The sequence below is a fragment of the Eretmochelys imbricata genome, chromosome 1 (genome assembly GCF_965152235.1).
Source record: "Eretmochelys imbricata isolate rEreImb1 chromosome 1, rEreImb1.hap1, whole genome shotgun sequence".
In the NCBI taxonomy this organism is placed as follows: domain Eukaryota; kingdom Metazoa; phylum Chordata; order Testudines; family Cheloniidae; genus Eretmochelys; species Eretmochelys imbricata.
Window position 1 is genome coordinate 330,287,145 of NC_135572.1, and position 27,174 is coordinate 330,314,318.

The window sequence follows — 27,174 nt, forward strand, 5'->3', positions numbered from 1 at the left end:
TTAATCTAAAACTTTTTTGTGTTTTTAATTCCTGAACTGTTTCTGCAGGCTTCCCTTTAATTAAAACACTTATGTCAATGGGACTAAATAAAGGAGTGTATCTTTTCAAGGGTTTATTCCTTTACAAGACTTTCACCTCTCTTCGTTAAAAAGTAAAAAAACAAAACAAGCTTCTTCTCTCTGATCCAGGGGTTAACAAAATAAGGAAAATATAAACTGTCTGTTACTAAAAACCTGGGGTTTTAAAGCTGGGGTAATTCTGCCTGCTCTATTTTATTGAAACATCCCTGTAAATAAAGGGATGTGTCTTTTCAAGTCAATATAAAGCAGAGCTTTATTCCATTACAAAACTTAATGTAACTAACTTGTGTTTGTTAAAAAGCAGGTAAAAAAGCAGCCGCCTTCTTTCTAATCACAGCTATCAGCTGCAAAAGCCTTTGGTTTTTATATTGGGCTTACTAAAAACAAAACAAAACAAAAAAAACAATCAATCAATGCTAGCCTAAAACCTAGAAAAAAAACTTTAAAAAATTGTTGGTTACTAAACAAGTATGGTTTTAACTTTTATGAAAACCCCCTTCTAAAAAACATACATGGTAGGAAAAATGCTGGGTGTCTGTTTCTTTAGATAAGAATAAGGCAGATAAAAGGGGGGGGGGGAGGTCTTGGGCCTATAAAATTGGGACAGAAAAATAAACTCTATACTGCCATTGTAAAACAATCTCTGATTAGCCCAATCCAAAGGCGGGGGTAACAAGTCTGAAAGTTTCTAAACTGTGCGACTGCCTCATTTTATAGAAAGACAGGCAAGGTAAAAAATCTCTCTCTCTTCGATTCAACCATGTGCTCTCTATTTTTCCTCTCTTCTTTCTTTTAATCTACCCTGATACTGAAGGCTTTTTTATTTACTTTTTATCATGTGCTTAGGAAATTTCCTTTTTATTGCTTTTAATGGTTTTTTTAGCCAGCATTTGCCCGTGTGCTTACTAAACAATTTTTAATATTGTTTAATGCTTTTTTATTCACTTTTTTATCATGTGCTTAGTAAATTTCCTTTTTAATCCTGTTTTTATGACTTTTAATGTAAGGTAAAGATCCTCTCTCTCTGATTCAACCATGTGCTCTCTATCTTCCCCATGTTCTTTCTTTTAATCTCCCCTGATACTGAATGCTTTTTTATCATGTGCTTCCTAAATTTTCTTTTTAAACCTGTTTTTAAATGTTTTTTTAGCCAGTTTTTGGCCAGGTCTTTACTCAACAGGTTTTTAATATTGTTTAATGTTTTTTTATTCACTTTTTTATCATGTGCTTACTAAACAGGCTCTGCAACCATGTGCTCTTTATTTTTCCCCTTTTCTAGTCCTGTTTTTTAGGAAAGGTAAAGAGCTCTTTCTCTCTCCAGTTGAACCATGTGCTTTCTATTTTTTCCCCTGTTACTGAATGCTTTTTTATTCACTTTTTTATGTGCTTACTAAATTTCCTTTTCTTGCTCTGCTTTTTTAACCTTTCTTTTTTTTAACCTACCCTGATACTGAATAGTAAGCACATGATAAAAAAGTGAATAAAAAACCACACAGACTTTGCCTTAGTTTTTAATATTGTTTAATGCTTTCTTATTCATTTTTTTACCATGTGCTTAGTAAATTTTCTTTTTAAACCTACTTTTAATGTTTTTTTAGCCAGTTTTTGGCCATGTGCTTACTAAACAGGTTTTTAATATTATTTAATGCTTTTTATTCATTTTTCATCATGTGCTTACTAAATTTCCTTTTTAATCCTGTTTTTATAGCTTTTAATGTAAAGATAAAGATCCTCTCTAAATCTTGGGACTACAGGATTGGTTCTACAAGCACATTCTGTGACCTAGCTGTAAAACCATCTCTGATTGGTCCACCAAAAGGAGGGGCTAGCTCCCAGGAGCGCTGCCCAAACCAGCTATCATTTCACTACCAACAGTTGGTGAGGTAGGATGTTTCGCTCTCCATGTGTTCAGTAACACAGACACTCTATTCTTTACCAACAGCTCTCCTTATTTCAATAAACCTTACCCAAATGTATCTCACTCTAATCTTCCAATGTATCACATTTTCTATTCTTTTACAGCATACCATCATCTCTTTTCTTTAATAATCTGCCCTTTAACAACAGCTCTCCTTACTCAATCACCTTTTTTCAATAAACCTTACCCAAACTTTAAACTGCTCTCAGTGTATCCACGCACAACACTTCCCCCATTCAAAAGTGCACAATTTTTTTTCAAAATGGCCGACGGCGCCAAACTTCGGTGCCAACGGAAACCGGGTGGGAAGGTGGGACAAAAGCCCCAAATGGGGCATGGAAACCTGTCAAAAATGCATGGTGATGAGTACTATCGAGGCCTTTACTACTGAGGTAAGATAAGAGGCTACAATAGGGAAAGAACAAGTTAAAAATTACTTAGACAAGTTAGATGTCTTCAAGTCACTAGGACCTGATGAAATACTTCATAGAATACTCAAGGAGCTGACTGAGGCGGTATCTGAGCCATCAGTGATAATCTTTGAAAAGTCATGGAAGATGGAAGAGATTCTAGAGGACTGGAAAAGGGCAACTATAGTGCCCATCTATAAAAAGGGAAACAAGGATAACCTGGGGAATTACATTCTAGTCAGATTAACTTCAGTACCTTGAAAGATAAGGGAGTAAATAATTAAACAATTTGCAAACACCTAGAAGATAATAGGGTAACAAACAACACTCAACATGGATTTATCAAACCAACCTAATAGCTTTCTTTGACAGGATAACAAACTTTGTGAATGGGGGGGAAGCAGTAGATGTGGTACATCTTGACTTTAGTAATGCTTTTGATACTGTCTCACATGACCTCAAACAAACCAGGAAAATACCACCTAGATGGAGCTACTATAAGGTGGGTGCATAACTGGTTGGAAAACCATTCCCAGAGAGTAGTTATCAGTGGTTCAGAGTCAAGCTGGAAGGGCATATTGAGTGGAGTCCTGAAGGGATTAGCTCTGGGTCCAGTTCTGTTCAATATCTTCATCAATGATTTAGATAATGGGGTGGAGAGTACACGTACAATGTTTGTGGAGGATACCCAGCTGGGAGGGGCTGCAAGTGCTTTGGAGGATAGGATTAAAATTCAAAATAATCTGGACGAACTGGAGAAATGATCTGAAGTAAATAGGATGAAATTCAATAAGGACAAATGCAAAATACTCCATTTAGAAAGGAGCAATCAGTTGCACACATACAAAATGGGAAATGACTGCCTTGGAAGGAGTACTACAGAAAGGAATCTGGGGATTATAGTGGATCACAAGCTAAATATGAGTCAACAGTGCAACACTGTAAAAAAAGCAAACATCATTCTGGGATGTATTAGCAGGAGTGTTTGTTGTAAGCAAGACATAAGAAGTAATTCTTCTGCTCTGCTCCATGCAGATTAGGCCTCGACTGTAGTACTGTGCCCAGTTCTGGGAGCCACATTTCAGGAAAGATGTCTACAAATTGGAGAAAGCCCATAGAAGAGCAACAAAAATAATTAAAGTTCTAGAAAACATGATCTATAAAGGGAAGATTGAAAAAATTGGGTTTTTTTAGTCTGGAGAAGAGAAGATTGAGAGGGGACATAAGTTTTCAAGTACATAAAAGGTTGTTACAAAGAGGAGTGAGAAAAATTATTCTTCATAACCTCTGAGGACAGGACAAGAATCAATGGACTTAAATTGCAGTAAGTGCAGTTTAAGTTGGACATAGTGAAAAATTTCCTTGCTATCAGGGTGGTTAACCGCTGGAATAAATTGACCAGGGAGGTTGTGGAATCTCCATCATTGGAGATTTTTAAGAGCAAGTGAGACAATCACCTCCCAGGGATGGTGTAGATAATACGTAGGGCTTGTCTACACTGGCAATTTACAACGCTGCAACTTTCTCATTCAGGAATGTGAAAAAATACCCCCGAGCGCAGCAATTTTCAGCGCTGTAAAGCGCCAGTGTAGACGGTGCACCAGTGCTGGGAGCCGCACTCCCCACGCTGGGAGCCGCACTCCTCGTGGAGGTGGGGTTTTTTGGAGTTCTGGGAGAGCTCTCTCCCAGTGCTCTGCCGCGACCACACAAGGCCCATTAAAGCGCTGCTTGGCAGTACTTTAGTGTTGCCAGTGTAGACAAGCTCTTAGTCCTGTCATGAGTGGAGAGGACTTGACTAGAACTCTCAAGGTCCCCTCCAGTCCTATGATTTTAAAAACACTTATCACCCGTCGGTGAACACTTTTCACAAAGCAATCACTCTGTATCTGGCCTCCCAGTCCTCATCCTCAAAGGAAACCTGCACATCACCTTCAAAAAATGAGCCTGGGATCTTAAATTCATAACTTTGCTGGACACTAAAAAACAGGTTTTAACAGGGATACTGATTATATGGCTCATTATAACAATTTGTAACACACCCTCATTGCCTCTGCTAACCCTCTATTGTCCTACAACTGAAGGGGTGTTAACTGCCCATTTCATTTTAAGTGATCTTCTATAACAGGTATGCACCCCTTCTGCTTAACAATTTGTCCCATCTTTTATTTCGCTTGGACACTCTGGTTACTTTACCTAGACCTGAGGAAGAACTCTGTGAAGCTCGGAAACTTGTCCCTTCCGTTTTACTGGCTGGCTGAGAGTCAAGTCTGACTGTGAAGTTGGGGTGCAGGACCCTTTGGCTTCCCCAGGAGCCCTGCCTGGGCGGACTCGCTGTGGGACGCGCACGGAGGGGCAGAGGATGCTGAATGCTCCGAGGTCAGACCCAGGAAGGTGGAAGCTGTGTGAGCTTCTTGCCCTGAAGACAGTCTGCTCACAGAGAGGAGACTTCACCAGAGTCCTGACTGGCTTCATAGGGAGCAGTTCCAGAGCATCGCCTAGGGACTCCATGACAGTTGTATAGCAGTAACTGACACTATGTTTTGAGCTCTTCAGAGGCCTTTGTGGAAACTTTATGACAGCAAGCTTACCAGAAAGCTGAATATTTATACAAACAGTTATATAATCTTTACTTCATGGCAATAAAATGTGGGTGCTGAAGAAGGCTGAAGAGCAGGGAACTGATGTTTTTGAACATAAGAACGGCCATACTGGGTCAGACTAAAGATCCATTAGCCCAGTATCCTGCTTCTGACAGTGGCCAATGCCAGGTGCCCCAGAGGTAATGAACAGAACAGGTAATCATCAAGTGATCCGTTCCCTGTTGCCCACTCCCAGCATCTGGCAAACAGAAGCTAGGGACACCATTCCTGCCCATCCCAGGTAACAGACATCGATGGAGTTATCCTCCATGAACGTTATCTAGTTCATTTTTTAACCCTTTTATAGTCTTGGCCTTCATAACATCCTCTGGCAAGGAGTTCCACAGGTTGACTATGCATCTTGATTCTGCTGGTCTTCATCAGCTATTTCATGTAAGTGGCAGGAGAAGATTAGCAATGAGGATATTCATGGCTGAACTCAGGAGCCACCTCTATCAGCACTGGTTTGGTTTTGAAAGCTTTCTTGGATGGAAGAATAACAAATTACAAAGCATGTTTACTAAAGAATGCTGCTACATGGTCACTGATCATGTGGTCACCAAAAGCTTTGGTGGCATGATAAGATCGCCAGTGATGAACATATTGGCCTCCTTGCCTTGAAAATGATGAACATGATGTTTGCAGGTCATCACAATGTTCGCTTTGCTTGTTTATTATATCTCTTTCTCCCAACCCATTGTCTGTCTTGTCTATTTAAACTATAAGCTCTTTGAGGCAGGAACTGTCTCTTACTCTATGTTTGTACATTATAATAATGGGGCTGAGATACAGTTGGGGCCACTAAGCAGTATAGTGATACAAATAATACACAATAATTGCAAATCTAAGCTGTGTAGAATAAATATAGAAATACATATGTAGTACTAAAGAAAAAATGTTCTGAATCTGGACATAGCATTCAATTTTACAAGAAGCTACTTTTGCTACTCACCATTTGATGCTGTGAAATCAATAGCCACTGTGAAATTGATTTGGGTTCTGTCAAACAAGCAGATAGGAATCTTGTTAATAATACCATTGATAATTGGAAAAAATATGCAAGGGAGGTAACATACCTTTTAATGGACTAATATACATGTTACAATGTATTAGTTTTCTGGTCAAAAGGTATCACTGCAAAATTCAGGTTAAAATCATTGTGCATTATTTTGTCTTTTATACAGTATCATCAATGAAACATCAATTCTTGAGGTTACTACTCTTTGAAACCTAATTTTCTCTTACCTGTAAACTACATTTGTGAAAGAGTCTCTCTTCTCCCTTTAAATACGTAGAAGCGTTATGTAACTGGATGGGTATTCAGTGGTCCCATCTTGGAGAAACCTGTCCACTTCACCAAAGCTTCAGTTCAAATACTTTACCAATTAATTTTATAGCAATAACTTCATACACGATACACTATATAGGACATGCCTGGCTTTCATTTATTTTTGTCCCACCTCCCTCCCTTGGCTTTCCCCTCCCCCCTGCCTTCAAATACCAGACAAATTGGTTGAAACACAACATGTTGGGGAAGAATCAACACGGCTTTTGTAAAGGGTAATCACGCCTAACCAATTATTAGAATTCCTTGAGGATTTTAACAAGCATGTGAACAAAGGGTGTGATCTAGTGGATATGCTGTACTTGGACTTTCACAAAGCCTTTCACAAGGTCCCACACCAAAGTTTTCTACGCAATATAAGCTGTCATGGGATAAGTGGGAAGGTCCTATCATGGATCGGTAATGGTTAAAAAATAGGAAATGAAGACTAGGAATAAATGGTCAGTTTTCAGAGAGCAGTGAGGTAGGTAGTGGGGTCCCCAATGATCTATACACGACCAGTGCTGTTCAAGAAATGATCTGGAAAAGGGGGTAAACAGTAACGTGACAAAGTTGGCAGATGATATAAAATTACTCAAGATACTTAAGCCCAAAGCTGACTGCAGAGAGTTACAAAGGAACCTCACAAAACAGGGTGACCGGACAACAAAATGGCAGATGAAATTCAGTGTTGATAAGTGCAAAGTAATGCACATTAGAAAACATAATCCCAACTATACATACAAAGTGATGGGGTCTAAGTTAACTGTAACCATTCAAGAAAGAGATCTTGGAGTCATCATGGATAGTTCTCTGAAAACATCTGTTCAATGTGCAGCAGCAGTCGGAAAAGCCAACAGAATGTTAGGAGCCATTAGGAAAGGGATAGCTAATAAGACAGAAAATATAATAATGTCCCCATATAAATCTATGGTATACCCACACCTGGAATACTGCATGTAGTTCTGGTTGCCCCATCTCCCAAAGATGTATCAGAATTTGAAAAAGTACAGAGAAGGGCAACAAAAATTGATTAGGGGCCTGGAACAGCTTAATATGAGGAGAATTAAAAAGACGAACTATTCAGCTTAGAAAAGAGGCGACTAAGGATGGATATGAGAGACGTCTATGAAATCGTGAATGGTGTGAAGAACAAAGTGAATAGGGAACTGTTATTTACCCCTTCCCATAACATGAGAACTAGGGGTCACCAAATGAAATTAATAGAAAGCAGTTTTAAAACAAACATAAGAAAGTATGTCTTCACACAATGTAACGTCAACCTGTGGCACTCGTTGCCAGGGGATGTTGTGAAAGCCAAAAGCATAACAGGTTCAAAAAAGAATTAGATAAGTTCATGGAGGATAGTTCCATCAGCAGCTATTAGCCAAGATGGTGAGGGACACAACCTCATGCTCTAGGTGTCCCTAAATCTCTGCCAGAAGCTGGGACTGGACAACAGGGGATGGATCACTTGTTAATCGTCCTGTTCTGTTAAGTGCTTCAGAGGGAATTGATACAAGCCACTGTCAGAAGGCACTATGCTGGGCTAGATGGACCATTGATCTGACCCTGTATGGCCATTTTTACACTCTTAATGGGTAGGACAGAGGACACAATCTTGGGTCCAAGAGTCAGCTATCACTAAAGTCAGAATTTAAAGTGAGAATTTATTGCCAAGGAACAAATAAAATGGTATGCAAATCAATGTAATACCAGTTATGATCCATTTTGCTAAGACACTGCAGGGACTTCCTCCCCTTCTTAAGGACAAACCATACTTGGAACTTTCAACAAATATAAAAAGGAAATCTCAGGACCGGAACTGCTGTGTTCTAAGAAAATAGTATTCTTAAAGACAGTCAGGAAGCATGGTTCTCTTTCATTTGAGGATTTTGGATTGGCAAAGAAGTAGGGAATGTGACTGTCCTGATCCCAGTGGTGTTGAGAATCCACTTTAGGTTTAAAAAGACGGTAACATTTTAAGTGTGGCTTTCACCAGGACAAAGTATAACAGGAAACAAGCAAGACTGAGCAGCCAGCTTACCCACACTATGAGCTAAAGTTCTGACCATAAGGAACACCATTTCAATTTGGAGTTCTACGCTATCCTGAAAAGCATCTATTATTATTCAATAGATTTGTTCTGTGAATTTAGAGACATACTGATGTCAGTGACAGAGAAGTTTTTTTTAAAATTTTAGCCCTTTTAACACTAGAACAGCAAAGATTGAGTGAGCAATAGTCTATTCCCCCTTGTGCACTGACATATTTTTTGTTAAGTTCCAACCATCTAGTATACTTACTACTTGAATGTCCTGCAGCAGCTAGAATACTGCCTTGATCTGCTGCCATTTCTCCCAGTCTAAAAAAATTGGGGATGGAATAAAAAGTGCTCCATGGCTAGGTGCTTGAATTCTATTGCATAAATGCCAACAATTTGTAGTTATCAGGCACACAATGGCAGATCCTACCTCTCAGAAAAGGCGAGACTTGCTCATACCTGTTGTGTCAGGAATAGTCTTTAGTTCCCTTGGAATACTCATAATTCGTCTGAAATCCATGGAAATCAGTTTATGAAAACCTTTAAAACTTAGACTGGAAGCTGGACTTCGCTGAGGAGAGATAAAAGCTGTTGTAGTCTTTCTGAAAGTATCAGAAGCTTTATAATCTTATGAAATGAGGCCTACTGTTTTACTTTATCCAGAGTCTCCCCCTAAAGATGCTTGTCTTCTAAGGCGGTGCTACTCAAAGTGGTGGTCCGCAGACCGGCCATCGGCTGCGGGTCTGTGCACACATTGGGGAAAAAAACCGCCAGTCCCTCACATCATATAGCTTGAGAAGCACTGTTCTAAGGGTATGGCCATCAAGCTTCACTTGGCCTACATCATCAGACTGTTAGGACCTCAGGCACATCACCATTTTGCATAGCTTATTGGCTATAAGGAACAAAGATGATGAGAAGCAGTGCAGGCCTGCCAGCTTTAGGGTAATGTACAAGGGAGTCTTCAGGCTATTTTCTTTTGTCATGAAAGGGATAGCCAAACCACATAAGGTCAAGGACACTTACTTCACCTAGAGAAAGAATGAGGAGTACTTGTATCACCTTAGAGACTAACATAAGCTTTTGCGGGCTACAGACCACTTCATCATATGCATGCAGTGGCAAATACAGTCGGAAGAGAGACAGATAGAGAAAACATGAAAAAATGGGGATTGCCATACCAACTCTTATGAAACTAATCGATTAAGGTGGGCTATTATCAGCAGAAGAGAAAAAAAACCTTTGTAGTGATAATCAGGATGGCCCATTTCAAACAGTTGACAAGAAGATGTGAGTAACTGTAGGGAGAAAAAGAAAAGGAGTACTTGTGGCACCTCAGAGACTAACAAATTTATTTGAGCATAAGCTTTTGTGAGCCACAGCTCACTTTATCGGATGCATACAGTGGAAAATACAGTAAGAAGATTTTATATATACAGAGAACATGAAACAATGGGTGTTACCATACATATTGTAACGAGAGTGATCAGGTAAGGTGAGCTATTACCAGCAGGAGAGCGGGGGCGGAGGGGGGACCTTTTGTAGTGATAACCAAGGTGGGCCATTTCCAGCAGTTGACAAGAACGTGCGAGGAACGGGGGGAGGGGGGGGAGGAATAAACATGGGGAAATAGTTTTATTTTGTGTAATGACACATCCACTCCCAGTCTTTATTCAAGCCTAATTTAATGGTGTCCAGTTTGCAAATTAATTCCAATTCAGCAGTCTCTCGTTGCAGTCTGGTTTTGAAGTTTTTTTGTTGTAATATTGCAATTTTTAGGTCTGTAATTGAGTGTACAGGGAGATTCAAGTGTTCTCCGATTGGTTTTTGAATGTTATAATTTTTGACATCTGATTTGTGTCCATTTATTCTTTTGCGTAGAGAGTGTCCAGTTTGGCCAATGTACATGGCAGAGGGGCATTGCTGGCACATGATGGCATATATCACATTGGCAGATGTGCAGGTGAACGAGCATCTGATAGTGTGGCTGATGTGATTAGGCCCTACGATGGTGTCCCCTGAATAGATATGTGGGCACAGTTGGTAACGGGCTTTGTTGCAACGATAGGTTCCTGGGTTAGTGTTTGTGTTGTGTGGCTGCTGGTGAGTATTTGCTTCAGGTTGGGGGGCTGTCTGTAAGCAAGGACTGGCCTGTTGCCCAAGATCTGGGAGAGTGATGGGTTGTCCTTCAGGATAGGTTGTAGATCCTTGATGATACACTGGAGAGGTTTTGGGGGCTGAAGGTGATGGCTAGTGGCGTTCTGTTTTCTTTGTTGGGCCTGTCCTGTAACACTAGCCCATGAAAGCTTATGCTCAAATAAATTTGTTAGTCTCTAAGGTGCCACAAGCACTCCTCATTCTTTTTGCTGATACAGACTAACACTGCTACCACTCTGAAACCTTTCACCTGGAGAGTTATTCTTGGTGTCCTTGCTGTCTCTGCTGGTAACAGCAGCTGCTGGGCTGCTTTCTCCCTGCCTTTTTTAAAAAAGGCCCTTTGATGTGACACACTATGTGAGGGGAAAGACCAGTCTTTTATAGGTGTTGTGGCTCAGGCACATAAATTCTCATTAGAAACTGACAGGGTCGAATAAAGGAGGAATTTGTCATCCAGCGAAGATTCAAGCAATTTTTTCTCAGAATAGAAAAAGCAACCTCTTCCTTGTGCACTCTTTTCTGAGTCTGCCATTCCAAGCTGCCTGGCAGCAGGAGACTGGGCCAGACAGATACTGAATGCAGCAGAGAGGAACAGGAAGAAGTACAGGCGAAAAACAGATAGAAGAAAAAGAGTTGGCATAAGTAGAAAAAACTAAGGACTAAATCTCAACTGGAAAATTAACAAAATCTTTTCAGCCATCAGCCTTCTGCTAGTCTGTCTGATGGACACAGTTTCTGAAGTGTTCCTCACTGTGGCATCATCTGCTGCATAGCTTTTTAATTGTCCATATGCTGTCCCAAGTAAGAAGAACCCAATTATGAGGATTTGTGGATAATTCCTTGAAAAGGAAATGCAGATTCCTGCCTCCATGGGGGACAATATTTTGCTTTGCCCCGTAGGACTTGAAGGAGTCTTTAACCACCTGATATAGCCATTAGCTACTGAAAAGCATGGAAAATATTGACTCTGTGCATGCCAATTGATGCCTACCTCCATTAGGATAAAAGGCTTCAAACTCAGCTAACCCTAGCTCTCAACTTGGTAAGCTAGAAGCTTCTATCTATATTCTTTAGTTATCTGTTCAGTAGATCGGCTCGAGTTGTCATTGAACTCTGGTGATTCATTGGTTTGTCATGGCTTGTGTGTCCTAATTCTTCTACAAGGGACTCTTGCTGTGGTACTCAGAATTCTGTTGATCACCATATTTGGAAATGGGAAGGAATCTCCCCCCTCCCCAAGCAGCTTGGTCTAGCCGTTGTTTTGTGTGGAGCTTCACCTTTTCCTGCATGTCTCTAGAGGTGGCTCATACACATAAATCCCTATTAGAAACTGACAGGGTAGAAGAGAGGAGGAATTTGTCATCAGCCAAGATTCAAGCAATTCTTCCTCAGAGAAGAAAAAACATGTCTTCTTTGTGCACTCATTTTCATGAAGTAATTTTGACTGTGATCAAGCTGGAATAGCTTGAGTTTCTATGCATTGCTTTTCTTGTGTTGTTTCTTGGTTGAAATTTATAGTTGATAAATGTTTTTATGTGGCACAAGTAGTTACTTGAAGATTTAAACTTTTATCAAAGACAGGCAAAAGATGGGGAACAATGGGTCTAGGCTTTGCAGCTGAATGAGTCAAAAAGCAGAACCTTACCATTCAGAATAGATTCCATATGACACATGGACAGGGCCTCATAACCGTGGACAGAGTCTTTTTCCTCAACAAGGGAGGAATGATAGCCTGAAGATCCTCAGCTTGTGAAGGACACAGTCTCCAAGAAAGTGCTGGATATGGCAGGCTGCTGTTTCCAGTCAACTAAGTAGGTAACTAATGGGATGAGATTTTCTGGCTAAATTAACTTTTGGGGTACTTTAGAGAGAGACATGGTGGGTGAGGTAATATCTTTTACTGGACTAACTTCTGTTAGAGACAAGCTTTTGAGTTACATACAGCTCTTCTTCGGATCTGGGAAAGGTAGTGAGAGTGTCACAGCTAAATACACGATCAAGCAGATAGTCTAGCACAGAGATTCTCAAACTTCATTGCACTGTGACTCCCCCTTCTGACAAAAATTACTACATGACCTGAGGAGGTGGGAACTGAAGCCTGAGCCCATCCCAGCTCTGCTGCCCCAGGTGGAGAGGGGGCAAAGCTGAAGCCCAAGGGCTTCTGCCTTGGGCAGGAGGCATGTAACCTTAGCCCTACCGCCTTCCCAGGGCTGAAGCCCAAGGGCGGTGGGGCTCGGGCTTTGGCCTCAGCCCTAGGCCCCAGCAAGTTTAACACAAGCCTTGGCAACCCCATTAAATGGGGTCCTGACCAACTTTGGGGTCCCAACCCAGTTTGAGAACCCCTGGTTTAGCATTAGTAGTTAGCACATATTCTAAGGGACCATTCAAGGTGAAGTGGTCCATTAACACCTCTGTAGTCATAGAACAAAAAAGTTACTGTGTTACAGATTGTTGGCATAAGCCATAAATCCAGTGCCTTTATTAAGGCTATGAATTTTAGTGTTTAGCTAAGTTATGAATTTAAGGTCCAAGGCTTGTATTTTGAAAGTGTTGTGCAGGTTTCCTTTGAGGATGAGGATTGAGAGATCAGATATAATGTGATCGCTTTGTGAAAAGTGTTCACCAACAGATGATATAGTATTTTTGTCTTTTATCATTTTCCTGTTTGAGTTCATTTGAGAGCACAGTGATTGCCTCGTTTCACCCCCATAGTTGTTACTGGGGCATTTAGGCTTTCTACGCTAGTACTTTTGTTGGTCACGGGTGTGAAAAAAAGAACAACATGCGCCTGACTGAGAAAAGCACTGGTGTGGACAGTGGCATGTGGGTGGGAGATGCTTTCCGCCAACATAGCTACCGCCACCCAATGGGGGTAGTTTAATTATGCCAGTGGGAGAGAGCTCGTCCCCTGGCATAGAATGGCTACGCGGGAGACCTTACAGCAGCACAGCTGCAGTGGTATAGCTGTGCTGCTGTAAGGTCAGTAGTGTAGACATAGTCATGGGTAGGACCCATAGATCTTGAAAGGTGTGTTGTGGGAGTTGATCATTGTGGCAATGGAGATATGTCTGCAGGTTTTGCATCTGTTGTTTTGTCAGGGTCTGGTGCCTCTTAGATTTGGTGTATCCTGGTCTGTGCAGAACTTGCTTCTGGTGATGAGCTTGGAGAGGTTGGGCAGTTGTTTGAATGTAATTTGTATTACATGATTTCATAAAATTGCAGCCCTCTGTTTTTAACCCAAGCAGAACAAGGAATGTAGGCCACACTTACAGGATGGGGAATTCTATCCAGCGAAGCAGTGACTCTGAAAAAGAATTAGGAGTCATGAGTGGATAATCAGCTGAACATGAGCTCCCAGTGTGATGCTATGACCAAAAGAGCTAATGTATATTGAGATACATAAACAGAGGAATCTTAAGTAGGAGTAGAGAAGCGATTTTATCTCTGTATTTGGCAGTGGTGTGACTGCTGCTGGAATACTGTGTTCACGTCTGGTGCCCAGAATTCAAGAAAGTTGTTGATAAATTAGAGAAGGTTCAGAGAAGAGCCACAAGAATGATTAAAGGATTAGAAAACATGTCTCAGAGAGATAGATTCAAAGAGCTCAATCTATTTAGTTTAACAAAGAGAAGATTATGGGGCAACTTGATTACAGTATTCAAGTATCTACATGGGGAACAAATATTTAAAATTGGCTCTTCAATCTAGCAGAGATAGGTATGGCTGGAAGTTGAAGCTAGACTTCAGACTGGAAATAAGGCATAAATTTCAAACGGTGAGAGTGATTAGCCACAGAAACAATTTACCAAGGGTCATGGTGGATACTCCATCTCTGACAAATTTTAAATCAAGATTGGATGTTCTTCTAAAAGGTATGCTCTAGGAATTATTTTGGGGATGTACTTTAGCCTGTATTATACAGAAGGTCAGACCAGATGAACACAATGACCCTTCTGGCCATGGAATCAATGAAGAGTGCTTGTGTGTGTCAAGGAGTAATGGTCTCAAGTTGCAGTGGGGGAGGTTTAGGTTGGATATTAGGAAAAACTTTTTCACTAGGAGGGTGGTGAAACACTGGAATGCGTTACCTAGGGAGGTGATAGAATCTCCTTCCTTAGAAGTTTTTAAGGTCAGGCTTGACAAAGCCCTGGCTGGGATGATTTAATTGGGGATTGGTCCTGCTTTGAGCAGGGGGTTGGACTAGATGACCTCCTGAGGTCCCTTCCAACCCTGATATTCTATGATTCTATGAATTTCATACCTATATTAACTGTGATATAAAATAAGACCAAAGCAAACACTTATTTTTATGAGTTATCCTTTCATTTTAATCTATGCTTGTTTCAGAGTTATTTCTATAGAGAAAGTAATAAGTAGTAAAACCAATAACTCTCTCCCCCTACTGCCGCAACCAAAACAAAACAAAAACTATGGACAATCCTAATAGTTTAGCCATATTAAATTTGCTTAAGTATTCCTTGAACAGAAAATAGGTATGGAAGCTTCTACCCAACATTCACTTGCAAAGAACACTGGAGTCAGTGAAGGAAATTTTTTCAAAGATAAGAATTCAGTTGCAAACATGCATACCCCTGTGTGAAGGGTTATTACAGAGGAGTATGAGCTCCACCATAGTTAAGGTTCAGCAGAATTTTCCTTGTAACAGGTAAATATGATAAAGCATGAATCACATGGCCATAATTGAAACAGTCTGGGAAAACTAACTTCAGAAACTATCTGTTGTGGAAATACCAGAGATGAACATTTTATAAACCAAGAAGGATGATTAGTTTATTCATTTGCAGAACATTCCTCAGAATACTTTTGTCTGCATTCTGGAAACAAACTAAAAGTTATGGACATGCTTTACAGTGCACTGAACTTATTTTTCTACAATTCATTATGTTAATAGAATCTAATAATGTTTTATTTGAATCTTCCAATTTCAATCCAATTTCATTACTACTATCATTTTGTGTGTTCATTAACAAATAAAAATATGTTTTACATTACTACGTTCTGGTAACTCTCACACTGCACTGTTTGGTATGTTCAGAAACACCCAGTACACAGGCCACCTAAGAAGTTATGTCACAGTTTCAGTCTTCAATACCTAATAGCATAAAGGTCAATTTTCTTAAAAAATGGTTGCCTAAAGTTGAGCTTCTACATCGATATTTAGGTGCATGATTAAATAAAATGAATTTCAAAAGTATCAAGACCTAGCAGCTTTCCCTTTTAAATTTTGGCTTAAATGTTTAAATCCTGTAAGCACAATGTACTTTATTAATTAGTTTTAGTTGAACAAAGCCAAGTACAGCTTTATTTAATCTATGTAAGGCTGTTTTGCAAGCAATGATTTAGCAATATCTAACAACAATTATTTTTAAAAAGTGCTCAGATACTATAGTGATGGACCTAGGATAAGGTGGATGGACTGACAGACAGAAGTGATGTTTTGACTTCAGTAGGATTTTAGGGAGAACTCTATTCTATATGATGTTTGGAGAATTGTCACACTAATTATTCAAACTAACATCATGAGTATGATGTATTTATTTTTTAATATTGAACTAAAATCTACAAAATTTTTGTAATTAAAGTCCCTTATAATTTATTGTAAATAAATAGATTATTTAAGAACTCAGACCAGGAAAAAAGATAGTGATTTCCAAACTGAAATATATGCAAGCATAATCTGGGAGATTTTGTCCTGCATATTAGTGTAATTTTAGAGAAAGAATATTTGAGAAATTAAATCATAGACTCGCAGGACAGGAAGGGACCTCGAGAAGTCATCTAATCCAGTCCCCTGCATTTATAGCAGGACTAAGTATTATTTAGACCATCCCTAACAGGGGTTTGTCTAATCTGCTCTTAAAAATCTCCAGGTGTGTTTAGTTCAGTCAGAAAGTAGAAAGAATGCCTTACAATAGGTGTGATAGCTTTCCAAAGTAACAAATTTGAAAAGGGCAAAATTAAGCAATAAAGATTCCAACAAAAGTATTTTCAAACTATTTTTAAAAATTGCAGTTGAAACCCCTAAAAAAGTCATTAAAAGATTTTAAATTCTTCATAAAATAAGTTTTTTACTCCCCAACAAAACATATATGAACACAATATTTTTATTCCTCTTGTGCTTTCTCTAATTATGTTTAAAAGCACCTATAACAAATACACAGAGACACTACAGAGTTCTCATATCCTGCAATTCAAGGACATTTACTGACTGAATGTCGTCAAATTTAGAGTTTTTAAGTTACCATGAAGCAGGAAATCTATGCAACTCAGTATGTACACAGAATACCACTCTGGAAGTCAAAACTATGACATTTGTTAAATGCAGAAGACAAGCATTCTAACAGTACAGTACTGGTATATTTGTTTGAATCCATGCCCTTCCTTAGGCACAGAGGTATTTATAGTTCAGGAATGAATCATTCTTATAACCCTACAACAATGTGGGTGAAACTCACCCATCTATTCAATTATGAAAAACAACATTTTGCAGTAAGTGCAGTTATGGGAACTAAGCAAATGCATAACTCTGGCATTACATAACTTTTGAGTGCTTCACTCTGCAACCTTAATAGCGTTCTTTACCACAGTTTTATAGTATATAATTTCCTAAATTTTAAAAAAAGCAAATTGAAAAACAGAAATTCTAGCATGTGGCATCATACTGACACCCAGATGCAGGATTTGAACCTGTAGATCCATTGCACAGACCACTTGAGATAAGGGAGTATCTTATAGCAATAGCAGGTTGCTGTCCTCTATGTGGATTAAAGGAGACAAGACACACACTTTGCTAGTGGGTTTCACAGATGTTTGCTGACAGCAGGTGAGACTCGGGAACCTTGGGTTCCACTCCAGTACTTTAGTAGCCATAGACTCTTCTGCCCATTCCCTCCGAAGCCTGATTCATTCTGCCATGACCCGTCCAACCTCTCCCCGTCCGAGTCCTCTCTCTTCTCCACCCCTGGCTCCTTGTCCCAGTTGCATTCTCCCTGCCTCTACTGTCCTAGTTTGCACTTCTCAGATTTCTTATCTTATTTCTTATCAGTCTCCTTGCCCAGTCAGTCCTAGATTCCCCTCTGGGTTTGCTGGCCAAGTCCCAAAGTATTCATCACACCCGGTCTAAGTGGTTGTCTATACAGGACATAGAGAGCAGCAAGGGTGTGTGTGTGTGTGTGTGTGTGTGAGAATCTACAATGCACCAGCCTGCCACACACAAAGTGGCCATATGGACACTGCTGCTGCACAGTAAAAGTTACACAGTACCCTTTGACTTACTGCTGTTTGAAACAGTTCTCTCCTCCCGGCTCGTCTGATCTCTTTCCCCCTAACACACATCACTGGCTCCAGGTTCTAGTTTTCTTACCCAGGCAACTCAGCCTCCCACACCAACCTCCTCTCTCAGCCTTTTGCCCAGTCTCTTTAACCAGACAGTCACATTTCTGCCCCTCAGCCTCTTGTCAGATCTATTTTTCCTTTCCAAAGCTCATTCCCCTCTACACTGGTTCCTATCTTCAGGCTCCTTGACCATCCAGTCCCAGTCTCCTACCCTCTCCTCATATATCATCATCATACATCCTTCCCTTGTTAACTGGCTCCCAGTCCCCATCATCGTTTTCCACACCATCTCCTAATCTTGTCTCTCTGGCTCCTAGTCCTGGTCTCCATGCCCAATCAGTTACTGCCTCCCCTATGCCTTCCATCTCTTAGTCCCAATCTCCTTGCCCAACAAAGCCCATTTTCATCTCCATCCCTCCAGTTCAGGCCTATGATCCCCCAGTTTCTAGTCTTCTTGCCCAACCAGTCCAGCCTCCCACGAAGAATGCCACAATCTAGGTAACATACCGCAGCTGAAAAGCCAACCTATCATATGTCTTTAATTTCAGAGGTATGCTGTGGCACAAAATGTTGCAGCTCTGACTCCAATATTTTGCTCTATGAAATTGTCACGTGCAGTAGAGTGAGCTATGTAATTTGTGATGGCAAGAGTCAATTAAATGGTGGGAGATGGGGATAAATATATTCTATGTCATATATACATAGTAGAGCTGCCAATTAATCACAGTTAACTCACATGATTAACTCAAAAAATTAATCGTGATTAATCACAGTTTAAATCGCACTGTTAAACAACAGAATACCAATTGAAATTTATTAAATATTTTTGGATGTTTTTCTACATTTTCAAAATATATTGATTTCAATTACAACACAAAATACAAAGTGTACAATGCTCACTTTATATTATTATTTTCATTACAAAAAGGATAAACAGAAGAAATAGTATTTTTCAATTCACCTCTTACAATACCATAAGGCAATCTCCTTATCATGAAAGTCCAATTTATAAATGTAGATTTTTTTTGTTATGTAACTGCACTCAAAAATAACCCAATGTAAAACTTTAGAGCCTACAAGTCTGCTCAGTCCTACTTGTTCAGCCAATCACTAAGACAAACAAGTTTGTTTACATTTACGGGAGATAATGCTGCTGGCTTCATTTTAAGAACACTTTCACGGCCGATTTGAAAAAACTCAAAGAAGGTACCATGTGAGATTTCTAAAGATAGCTGCAGCACTCAACCCAAAGTTTAAGAATCTGAAGTGCCTTGCAAAATCTGAGAGGAATGAGGTGTGGAACATGCTTTCAGAAGTCTTAAAAGAGCAACATTCTGACGCAACTGTAGAATCTGAAGCGCCAAAAAAGAAAATCAACCTTCTGCTGGTGGCATTTGACTCAGATTTTGAAAGTGAACATGCGTCGGTCTGCACTGCTTCGGATCGTTATCGAGCAGAACCCATCATCAGCATGGATGCATGTCCTCTAGAATGGTGACTGAAGCATGAAGGAACACATGAATCTTTAATGCATCTGGCACGTAAATATCTGGCGACGCCAGCTACAACAGTGCCATGTGAACACCTGTTCTCACTTTCAGGTGACACTGTAAACAAGAAGTAGGCAGCATTATCTCCTGCAAACATAAACAAACTTGTTTGTCTGAGTGACTGACTAAACAAGAAATAGGACCGAGTGGACTTGTTGGCCTTAAAGTTTTACATTGTTTTATTTTTGAATTCAGGGGTTTTTTTGGTACATGATTCTACATCTGTAAGTTCAACTTTCAGTTCAACAAATAAATTGTATTACAGTACTTGTATGAGGTGAATTGAAAAATACTATTTCTTTTGTTTTTTATAGCATATATATTTGTAATCAAAAATAAAGTTAGCATCTAAATAAAGTGTGGGTGTCCATCTGTAGTATCGTAAAGGAAAGCATCTCTTTTTATCCTCTCCCACTAATCTGCTTCAAGGGCTATCTCACGAGTTTTCAAATGTTCTGTTTCATCACCCTTCTTGTTCATGGTATGAATAGGACCATTTGGGAGTGGGTAGTGAAGAATTATAGGTTTGATGAATTCAGGAAACTGACAGGGTGGGGCTGTATTTTCTAGTAATGACTGCCAAACTTGCTTTGCAGTCAAGAACCCTCCCTTTGGGGAGGCAGAAATTCATCAAGAAATCACTCCCAACACCATTATCAGTAACTAACACTCAGCTCTATTAGCAACAGACATGTTGATCAGTAACAGACAGCCCCAATGTTATCTCCCACAGCATCAGCCACTGATTAGGGATCTCCCTCCTTTAGGCTCTGGCTGATCCTCATGTGCAGCATGTGAGGAGTTTTGGGGGCCTGTACTCTATCACAGGATTCGGACTCTCAGCCTGCCATGTCCCTTCAGCAGCAGCAGTTGCATGTTCGTTCTCTGCCACTGCTGCCATCCCTTCTTCTCAAGAGAGGCTGCAACAAGATGGAGTGGGATTTCCTACCATCTCTCTAACTAGCTAGAGCTCTGTGGAGATGGAGCCCCAGTTTCTCCTGTTTGTTCACGCCATGCCAATCAGGACTCAGAGAAGGGCCAGCTTTCATCAAACTGTTATTAATCTTGGGGAGTGGGGTCTCCACAAAGACAGCACCCAATTTTATATTTCTGCCTCTTCTGACTTTGCCTGGGTATTGGTAACAGGTTACACAGTGTCTGGTAAGACAGGGCATGGATTAAAGAAAGGCAGTTGAAATTCCATCCAGACAAGACAAGTTATGCCTTAGGCCTAAAAGACTGAGGGACGCAATTAAATGAGACAGCGAGAATTGATTCTAATGTTGGGAGCAAGGGGAAGGAGGAGAAGGAATGTTTTGTAGTATCTTAAATTGCTCCTGACGCTCAATTGTTGTTCAGTGCAGCTCATTATTTACTTGGCCTTTTTAATGTTGACCTTGCCATGGTTATCCATGCCTTTGTTACCTTGACATTGGACTATTGCAATGGATTAAACATAGGACTACACCTTCAATCCATTCTCAAATTAGTTAATAAGCAAGCTACTTCAATGGTCTAGTTCTGGGATACCTAAAAGATTGCCTAAAACTCCAGGGTGAGGACCATGATCAACAACTCTACTGTACAGGCACAATGGAACCTTTGTGAGGGCCAGCCCCAAGGCTGTGGAATGAACTTCCACAGAAATTATGAACCATCACAAACCTTACCACCTTCTGCTCCAAGTGCAAGGTACACTTATTCAGCACTGACTTCGCGAATACAAACACAGATATAAGCACAATTAACAAACAAAATAAAACCTTACCAAAACAAAACATAAAACTTTCTTATATAGTTAGGGTTGGGTTGTTTTTTTTTTTTAAATCAATAAGGAAGTTTACTCCTTAAAATGAAAAAAGCAATGCAATTCTTATGGATATTTAGAACGATCACTTAGCAAGAATGTAAACCGGTTAATAGTGAATTATAATGAAAACAGGAAAACAAGAAAAGTTTGCAGGGATCACTTACCCGCCTTTAATAAAGTCAAGGAATGAAACTTCTGTTTCAATTAGGAAGGAAAGCAATGTTACCTGAAATCAAGTAAAACAGAATCAGGCATGAATGGTCATTCCTCAAATCAAATACAAGCAGAAAATTAATGTAAAATATTTTCAAGGCTTATATTTGTGGTATCATTTCCTACAATGTTAGGGAAGAAAGAAGATAAGCAATTCATAAATCCCTTGTGGAAGGCATGGGGCAATCCTGGAAGTCTAAAAAGAGTTTTAAATGACTTTGTATTATTCTAGACTAAGTGAAGGATGCAGGGAGGGGAGAGAAAATTTTAAGGAAACATATGGGGTAGAAAACAAGTGTGGTGGGGGTCACTGCATGCTATAGAGTAATGTCAGATGCTACGACTAGTTGATCCATTATGCGAGTACTTCAACTTCATTTGAAAAGCTACATTACATTATCTACATATGTTGCATGTCACTTCATTTCAGTGGGGACCTCTGGGTAGTGATAAGAGTCAAGAATGAAAAACAATAAACTAAAAATAAATAAAACAGGAGATGTTCTATTATTTGCCAATGTGAAACATTACAAGGTGTACATTTTCTTCTTCACTGGCTTTCACTATCCAGGAAGAATGAAAGTCCAAAGCACAGGTTGTGGTATGAAATAGTCTTAACACCTCTAGTACTTCAGTGAACGACAATGGCTTAAACTCAAACAAAACAGATCTAGCATTCAGCCCCGTTAGATATTGCATTACATCCACAGAAGCAGAACGTTCAGTTCAACTCTATCTATAAAGTAAGATGAAACTTCCTCACAACATCTGACCCTTGGTGATCTGTGAAGATGAAGGTGGGGAAATCATCACTACAAAGTCCTATCAGTCTTTTGAAAGAGTGATTTTTTTTTAAAGGCAACATGCAAATTTCAATTTATACTTCCATTGAACATCATCATTTTTATGGCCCTCCTGTCAGTTATTAAATCATGTTGCTTCATTACCAGTCAATTTAAATAATAGTGAGTGATAAATTGTTTGTACACAAAAGGTTTGTGACCAACAGACTACTTACTTCTTCCCTTATACAAAGTAATTACAACTTTCCCACTTCTTTCATGATACTATAAGCATCACTATTTTAGGTGTTGTTTAAGGCTGTTCATGTTCTCATAAGCACTTGTGTTTAAAATTTGATTTTACCTCCCATATTAAAAATAGCCACCTAGCGTTGGTGTACACTAGATAAGACGGGTACTGTTTTCCCATTGCCTTTACAAGCGGCTGTGAGGCAGCCTGTAGTGAATAAATCCACCTTTTCTTAGTGCTTCTGGTGGGTTTGGGAGACGGAAAACTTGGAGAGGCCGCAGATTGAGTGCAAAACGGAAAATGTGAGTTGGAAGAGGATTGTGATAGAAACAGAAGGAGAGAATATGGAGGGTAGGGGGCTAAAAAGGGCATGGAGAGCAATACAGAGGCAGATGATTAGGATGGGACTGGTAGAGAGCATGGGGAGGGAGTTAGACAGGGAAGAAAATTACTGCTGTTATTTTAATGACGACCAAAAGCGCGCTAGTTCCCTCCCTGTACAGAGAAAATATAAAACCCTGTCCCATAAAATTACATTTTAACTTCAGACAGAGGGTAACAAGACAGTCTGATTTGATACACAGTCATGTTTGCATGCACAAACACACATCGGTGCACTTTTCAGATGTGACTGCATGCATGCACGCACATGTCAGAATACTTAACGTGCACAAAAGAAGACCATGTTCTGAAAGCCAGGATGATAACATACACATAAAATAACTATACTTTTTCTTTTAGAGACTGTTCCCTAACAAAACTTCATTATCAGATTCTGAATATTTCTGTTTTGAGCATAGATTTAAAGAAAAAGCGTTACTCACCTTGAGCAGTAACTAAGGTTCTTCGAGATGTGTGTCCCTGTGAGTGCTCCACTTTAGATGTTGAGTGCCCCGCACTTGTAATCAGAGATTTTTGGTAGCAGTGCCTGGTTGGGTCGCACATGCACAGTCCCAGTCTTGCGCTGCCTCAGGCACTGTTAACCAGCACTGTGCGACCAACCCTCCCCTTCTGTTCCTTCTCTATTGCAGAGCACAGAGTGAAACTCCGAAGTAGAGGGGAGAAGGGAGGGTGGTGCAGCACCCACAGGGGGTCACATCTCGAAGAACCTCAGTTACTGCACAAGGTGAATAACCCTCTTTTCTTCTTTGAGTGATGTCCCTGTGGGTGCTCCACTTTAGGTGACTTCAGAGCAGTGCCCTCCAAGCGAAGGGAGGGACTTTGGCATTGAAGTCAAGGCAGAGGACAATATGATGAGTCTGAATAATGCATCAGATGTTTTATACTGTGTAAATGTACGGGCAGAGGCCTAGATTGCAGTTCTACATACGTCTGTAATGGGAACACTGTTCAGAAAAACTATCAAAGTCGACACTGACCTGGTGGAAAGTGCATGAATCCCCACTGGGGGTTGCAGGTTCTGTTGCTGGTAACAGTTTGATGCATTCTGAAATCCATTTGGAGAACTACTGTTTGGATATGGTGTCTCCTTTTGATCATTCCGTGATTGAAACAAATAATTTTGGGGACCTGCAGAATTACCTTGTTCTATCTATGTTAAAAGCCAGGGCCCTGCGAACATCAAGGGTGCGGATTCTTGTCTATTCTTATGTGGCTTAGGATAGAATGTTGGTAAGCAGATGGGCTGGTTTAGATGGAGAGAGGAGGCAACCTTTAGGTAAAATCTTGGGATGAGGTCTGAGCGTGATTTTATCTTCAGAAAATACTGTGTAGGGTGGGTCAGTCATGAGGACTCCTAGTTCCCTCATTTGTCTTTCAGATGTAATGGCGATTAGAAAGGCCACCTTCATTGACAGGTGGAGAAGTGAGCCAGTGGCTAATGGTTTGAATGAATGTCTGGTGATGCCCTAGAGAACTAAGTTGAGGTCCCAAGGTGAAGGGGGAGTGAGGATTTCGGGGTAAATGTTGTTAAGGCCTTTCAGAAAATGTTTGGTGGTAGGGTATGCAAAAATTGATGTGCCATCTATCTTATGGTGGAAAGTTACTATGGCTGAGAGATGTACCCTGACTGAGCTAATAGAGAGATCTGATCTCTTAAATTCAACCAGGTAATCCAGAATCAAAGGTAAGGGTGCAGATACTGATGTCTGCGTCGTGTGACACCAGGAATCAAAATGTCTCCATTTGTGTAAGTGTGTGTGGTGGCTAATCGGTCTGTGACTATTTAATAAAATGTTCTGTACTACTTTGGAGCATGTTATTTCTGGTGCCTGGAGCCATGAAGCAACCATGCTTTGAGGCGGAGTGTCTCCAAGTTCAGGAGCAGGATATGTCCTGATTCCTGGGACAGGAGATGAGGTAGGAGGGAAAGGGTGAGAAGTCTGCACGCTGACATTCTGAGAATGTAGGGGAACCATGTTTGATGAGGCAATTTGGGGGTTATCAGTATTACTGAGGCCTTGTCCTATTTGATCTTGTGAAGCATTCGTGTCATTAGGGGAATGGGGCGGGGGGGAAGGCATATAGGAGAGGACTGTTCCATTTGATAAGAAAGGTGCCTCCCAAGGAGTGAAGGCCCATTCTGTCCCTGGTGCAAAATAGTGGGCATTTGGTGTTGTGCTCTATTGTGAAGAGGTCTACTATGAGGAATCTCCACTGTTTGAATATATGTTGTGAAGAAACCTGGTGTCAAGTTTCCACTTGTGGTCCTGAGAAAAAGTTCCTGCTAAGTGAATCTGCCATACTGTTTTGATATCCAGGCAGGTAGGCTGCTTCAATGTGGATGTTGTGCAGCATGCACCAATGCCAGTCACATGGCCTCTGCACACAGGGAGTGTGAGCGTGCAACCCTGTTAGGATAAAGATATTCAGGCCAGTCTGCAAAGGCCTGTACTTTAAGAATTTAGGTGTATTCTTATCACTTGACTAGTTCTAGAGGTATAAAAGAAAGAATCAAAATCACTGTCTGCTGGTGTAAGGGCCTTCTCTTACTGTGACAGTCTGAGGCCCTGTTCTTAGGCTAAGGCCTTTGGCTAAGCAGCAGAGGCAGCCATAAGCTAGGAAGCGAACAGTCACATCCTCACATTCCAAACTAGTCACATTGAAATAAGGTGCTATTGGGCTGTTAGGCACTATCAGGACAGAATTGTATTCCTATCTCCTCCAGAGAAAGGGAAGTGCCTAGAAAATGTAAAAGGAAACTTAGTTTGATAGCATCCTGTCTGGCAAGAACTCACTTATCAATAGCTGGGATGTGAAATCCTCACTTCTGTATTGTTTTGTCATTATAGTTCCCACTTTGCTATTGTTTGTCTGTATAATCTCTCTGGTTCTGTGATTGTTCCTGTCTGCTGTATAATTAATTTTGCTGGGTGTAAACTCATTAAAGTGGTGGGATATAACTAGTTACATAATCATGTTACAATATGTTAGGATTGGTTAGTTAAATTTCAGAAAAATGATTGGTTAAGGTATACCTAAGCAGAACTCAAGTTTTACTATATAATCTGTAGTCAATGAGATAGTGAGTGGGTGTGGGTGGGAGGGGGTGGGTGGGGGATATGGGAACAGGGAATGGGGGTAAGAAAACTGGAATCATGTTTTGCTAAAGGGGGAAATGGGAACAGGGAATGGGAGTAAGGAAGTTGGAATCATGTTTGGCTAAGGGTAGGAATGGGAACAGGGACACAGGTGTAAGGCTCTGTGGTGTCAGAGCTGGGAAGGAGGATACTAAGGAAGGAAACTGGAATCATGCTTGCTGGAAGTTCACCCCAATAAACATCGAATTGTTTGCACCTTTGGACTTCGGGTATTGTTGCTCTCTGTTCATGCGAGAAGGACCAGGGAAGTAAGTGGGTGAAGGAATAAGCCCCCTAACAAACCCCTTGTCTGTTTATGTAGAACATGCATGCTAAATTGTCTGTGAGAATGCGTATGGTCTTGTTTCTGATCATGGGTACGAAGTTCGCGCATGCACTGCGAATGGCTCTTAGTTCTAGTAGATATATGTGAAGTCAGGCTTCTGTTGGAAACCAATGGCCCTGAGCAGAGTGTGAGTTCAGATGTGCTCCCTATCCTATGAGGGACGCATCCATCATAATAGTCAATGTAGGAGGGGTTTGGTTGAAAGGCACTCCTAGGCATATGTTATGTGGTTGTGTCCACCAGGATAGCGAGTCTTTTACTTTGTTTGGCATCGTGAGGCATTTATTTATACTGTGCCTTCATGGGGAATTAGTTGTGTGGAGCCACACTTGTAGGGTTCGCATATGTAACCCCGCGTGTTGGATGATTAAAGTCGATGCGGCCATGTGGCCCAGTAATTGCAGGCAAGTGCTGGCTGTTACCTGGGGACTGTTCAGGGATGTGGAAATCAGATTAATTAGAATTAGAAAGTGTTGCCTTGGTAAAGATGCTGTTGCCTCGGGTGTACTGAGAGAAGCGCCAATGAATTCCAGTTCCTGTACTGGTGTGAGAGTTGACTTTTGTGTGTTTATTTGGAGACCTAATTGCGTAAAGAGATCTATTGTTTGTTGGAAAGCCTCTATTGCAGGGGTTCTCAAACTGGGGGTCGTGATCCCTCGGGGGGTCACGAGGTTATTAAGTAGGGGTCGCAGTCAGCCTCCACCCCAAACCCTGCTTCACCACCAGCATTTGTAACAGTGTTAAATATAAAAAAT

At 40.5% G+C, this 27,174-nt stretch overlaps 1 protein-coding gene across 6 annotated transcripts in view; it reads right to left on the reverse strand.

Moving 5' to 3' along the window:
• Positions 1-27,174, reverse strand: part of CPNE8 (copine 8) — a 284,253-nt gene that overhangs the window by 95,571 nt on the left and 161,508 nt on the right. For all 6 annotated transcript variants that reach the window (XR_013348079.1, XM_077835107.1, XM_077835129.1 and 3 more), the window contains 2 exons: positions 21,454-21,515; positions 6,001-6,047 (listed from right to left, as the gene is read on the reverse strand). Coding sequence is in view for 5 of the 6 variants with exons in the window: in XM_077835107.1 (XP_077691233.1) it covers positions 6,001-6,047; positions 21,454-21,515 (109 nt within the window). In the remaining variant the exon portion in view is untranslated. The remainder of the gene's footprint in view (positions 1-6,000; positions 6,048-21,453; positions 21,516-27,174) is intronic.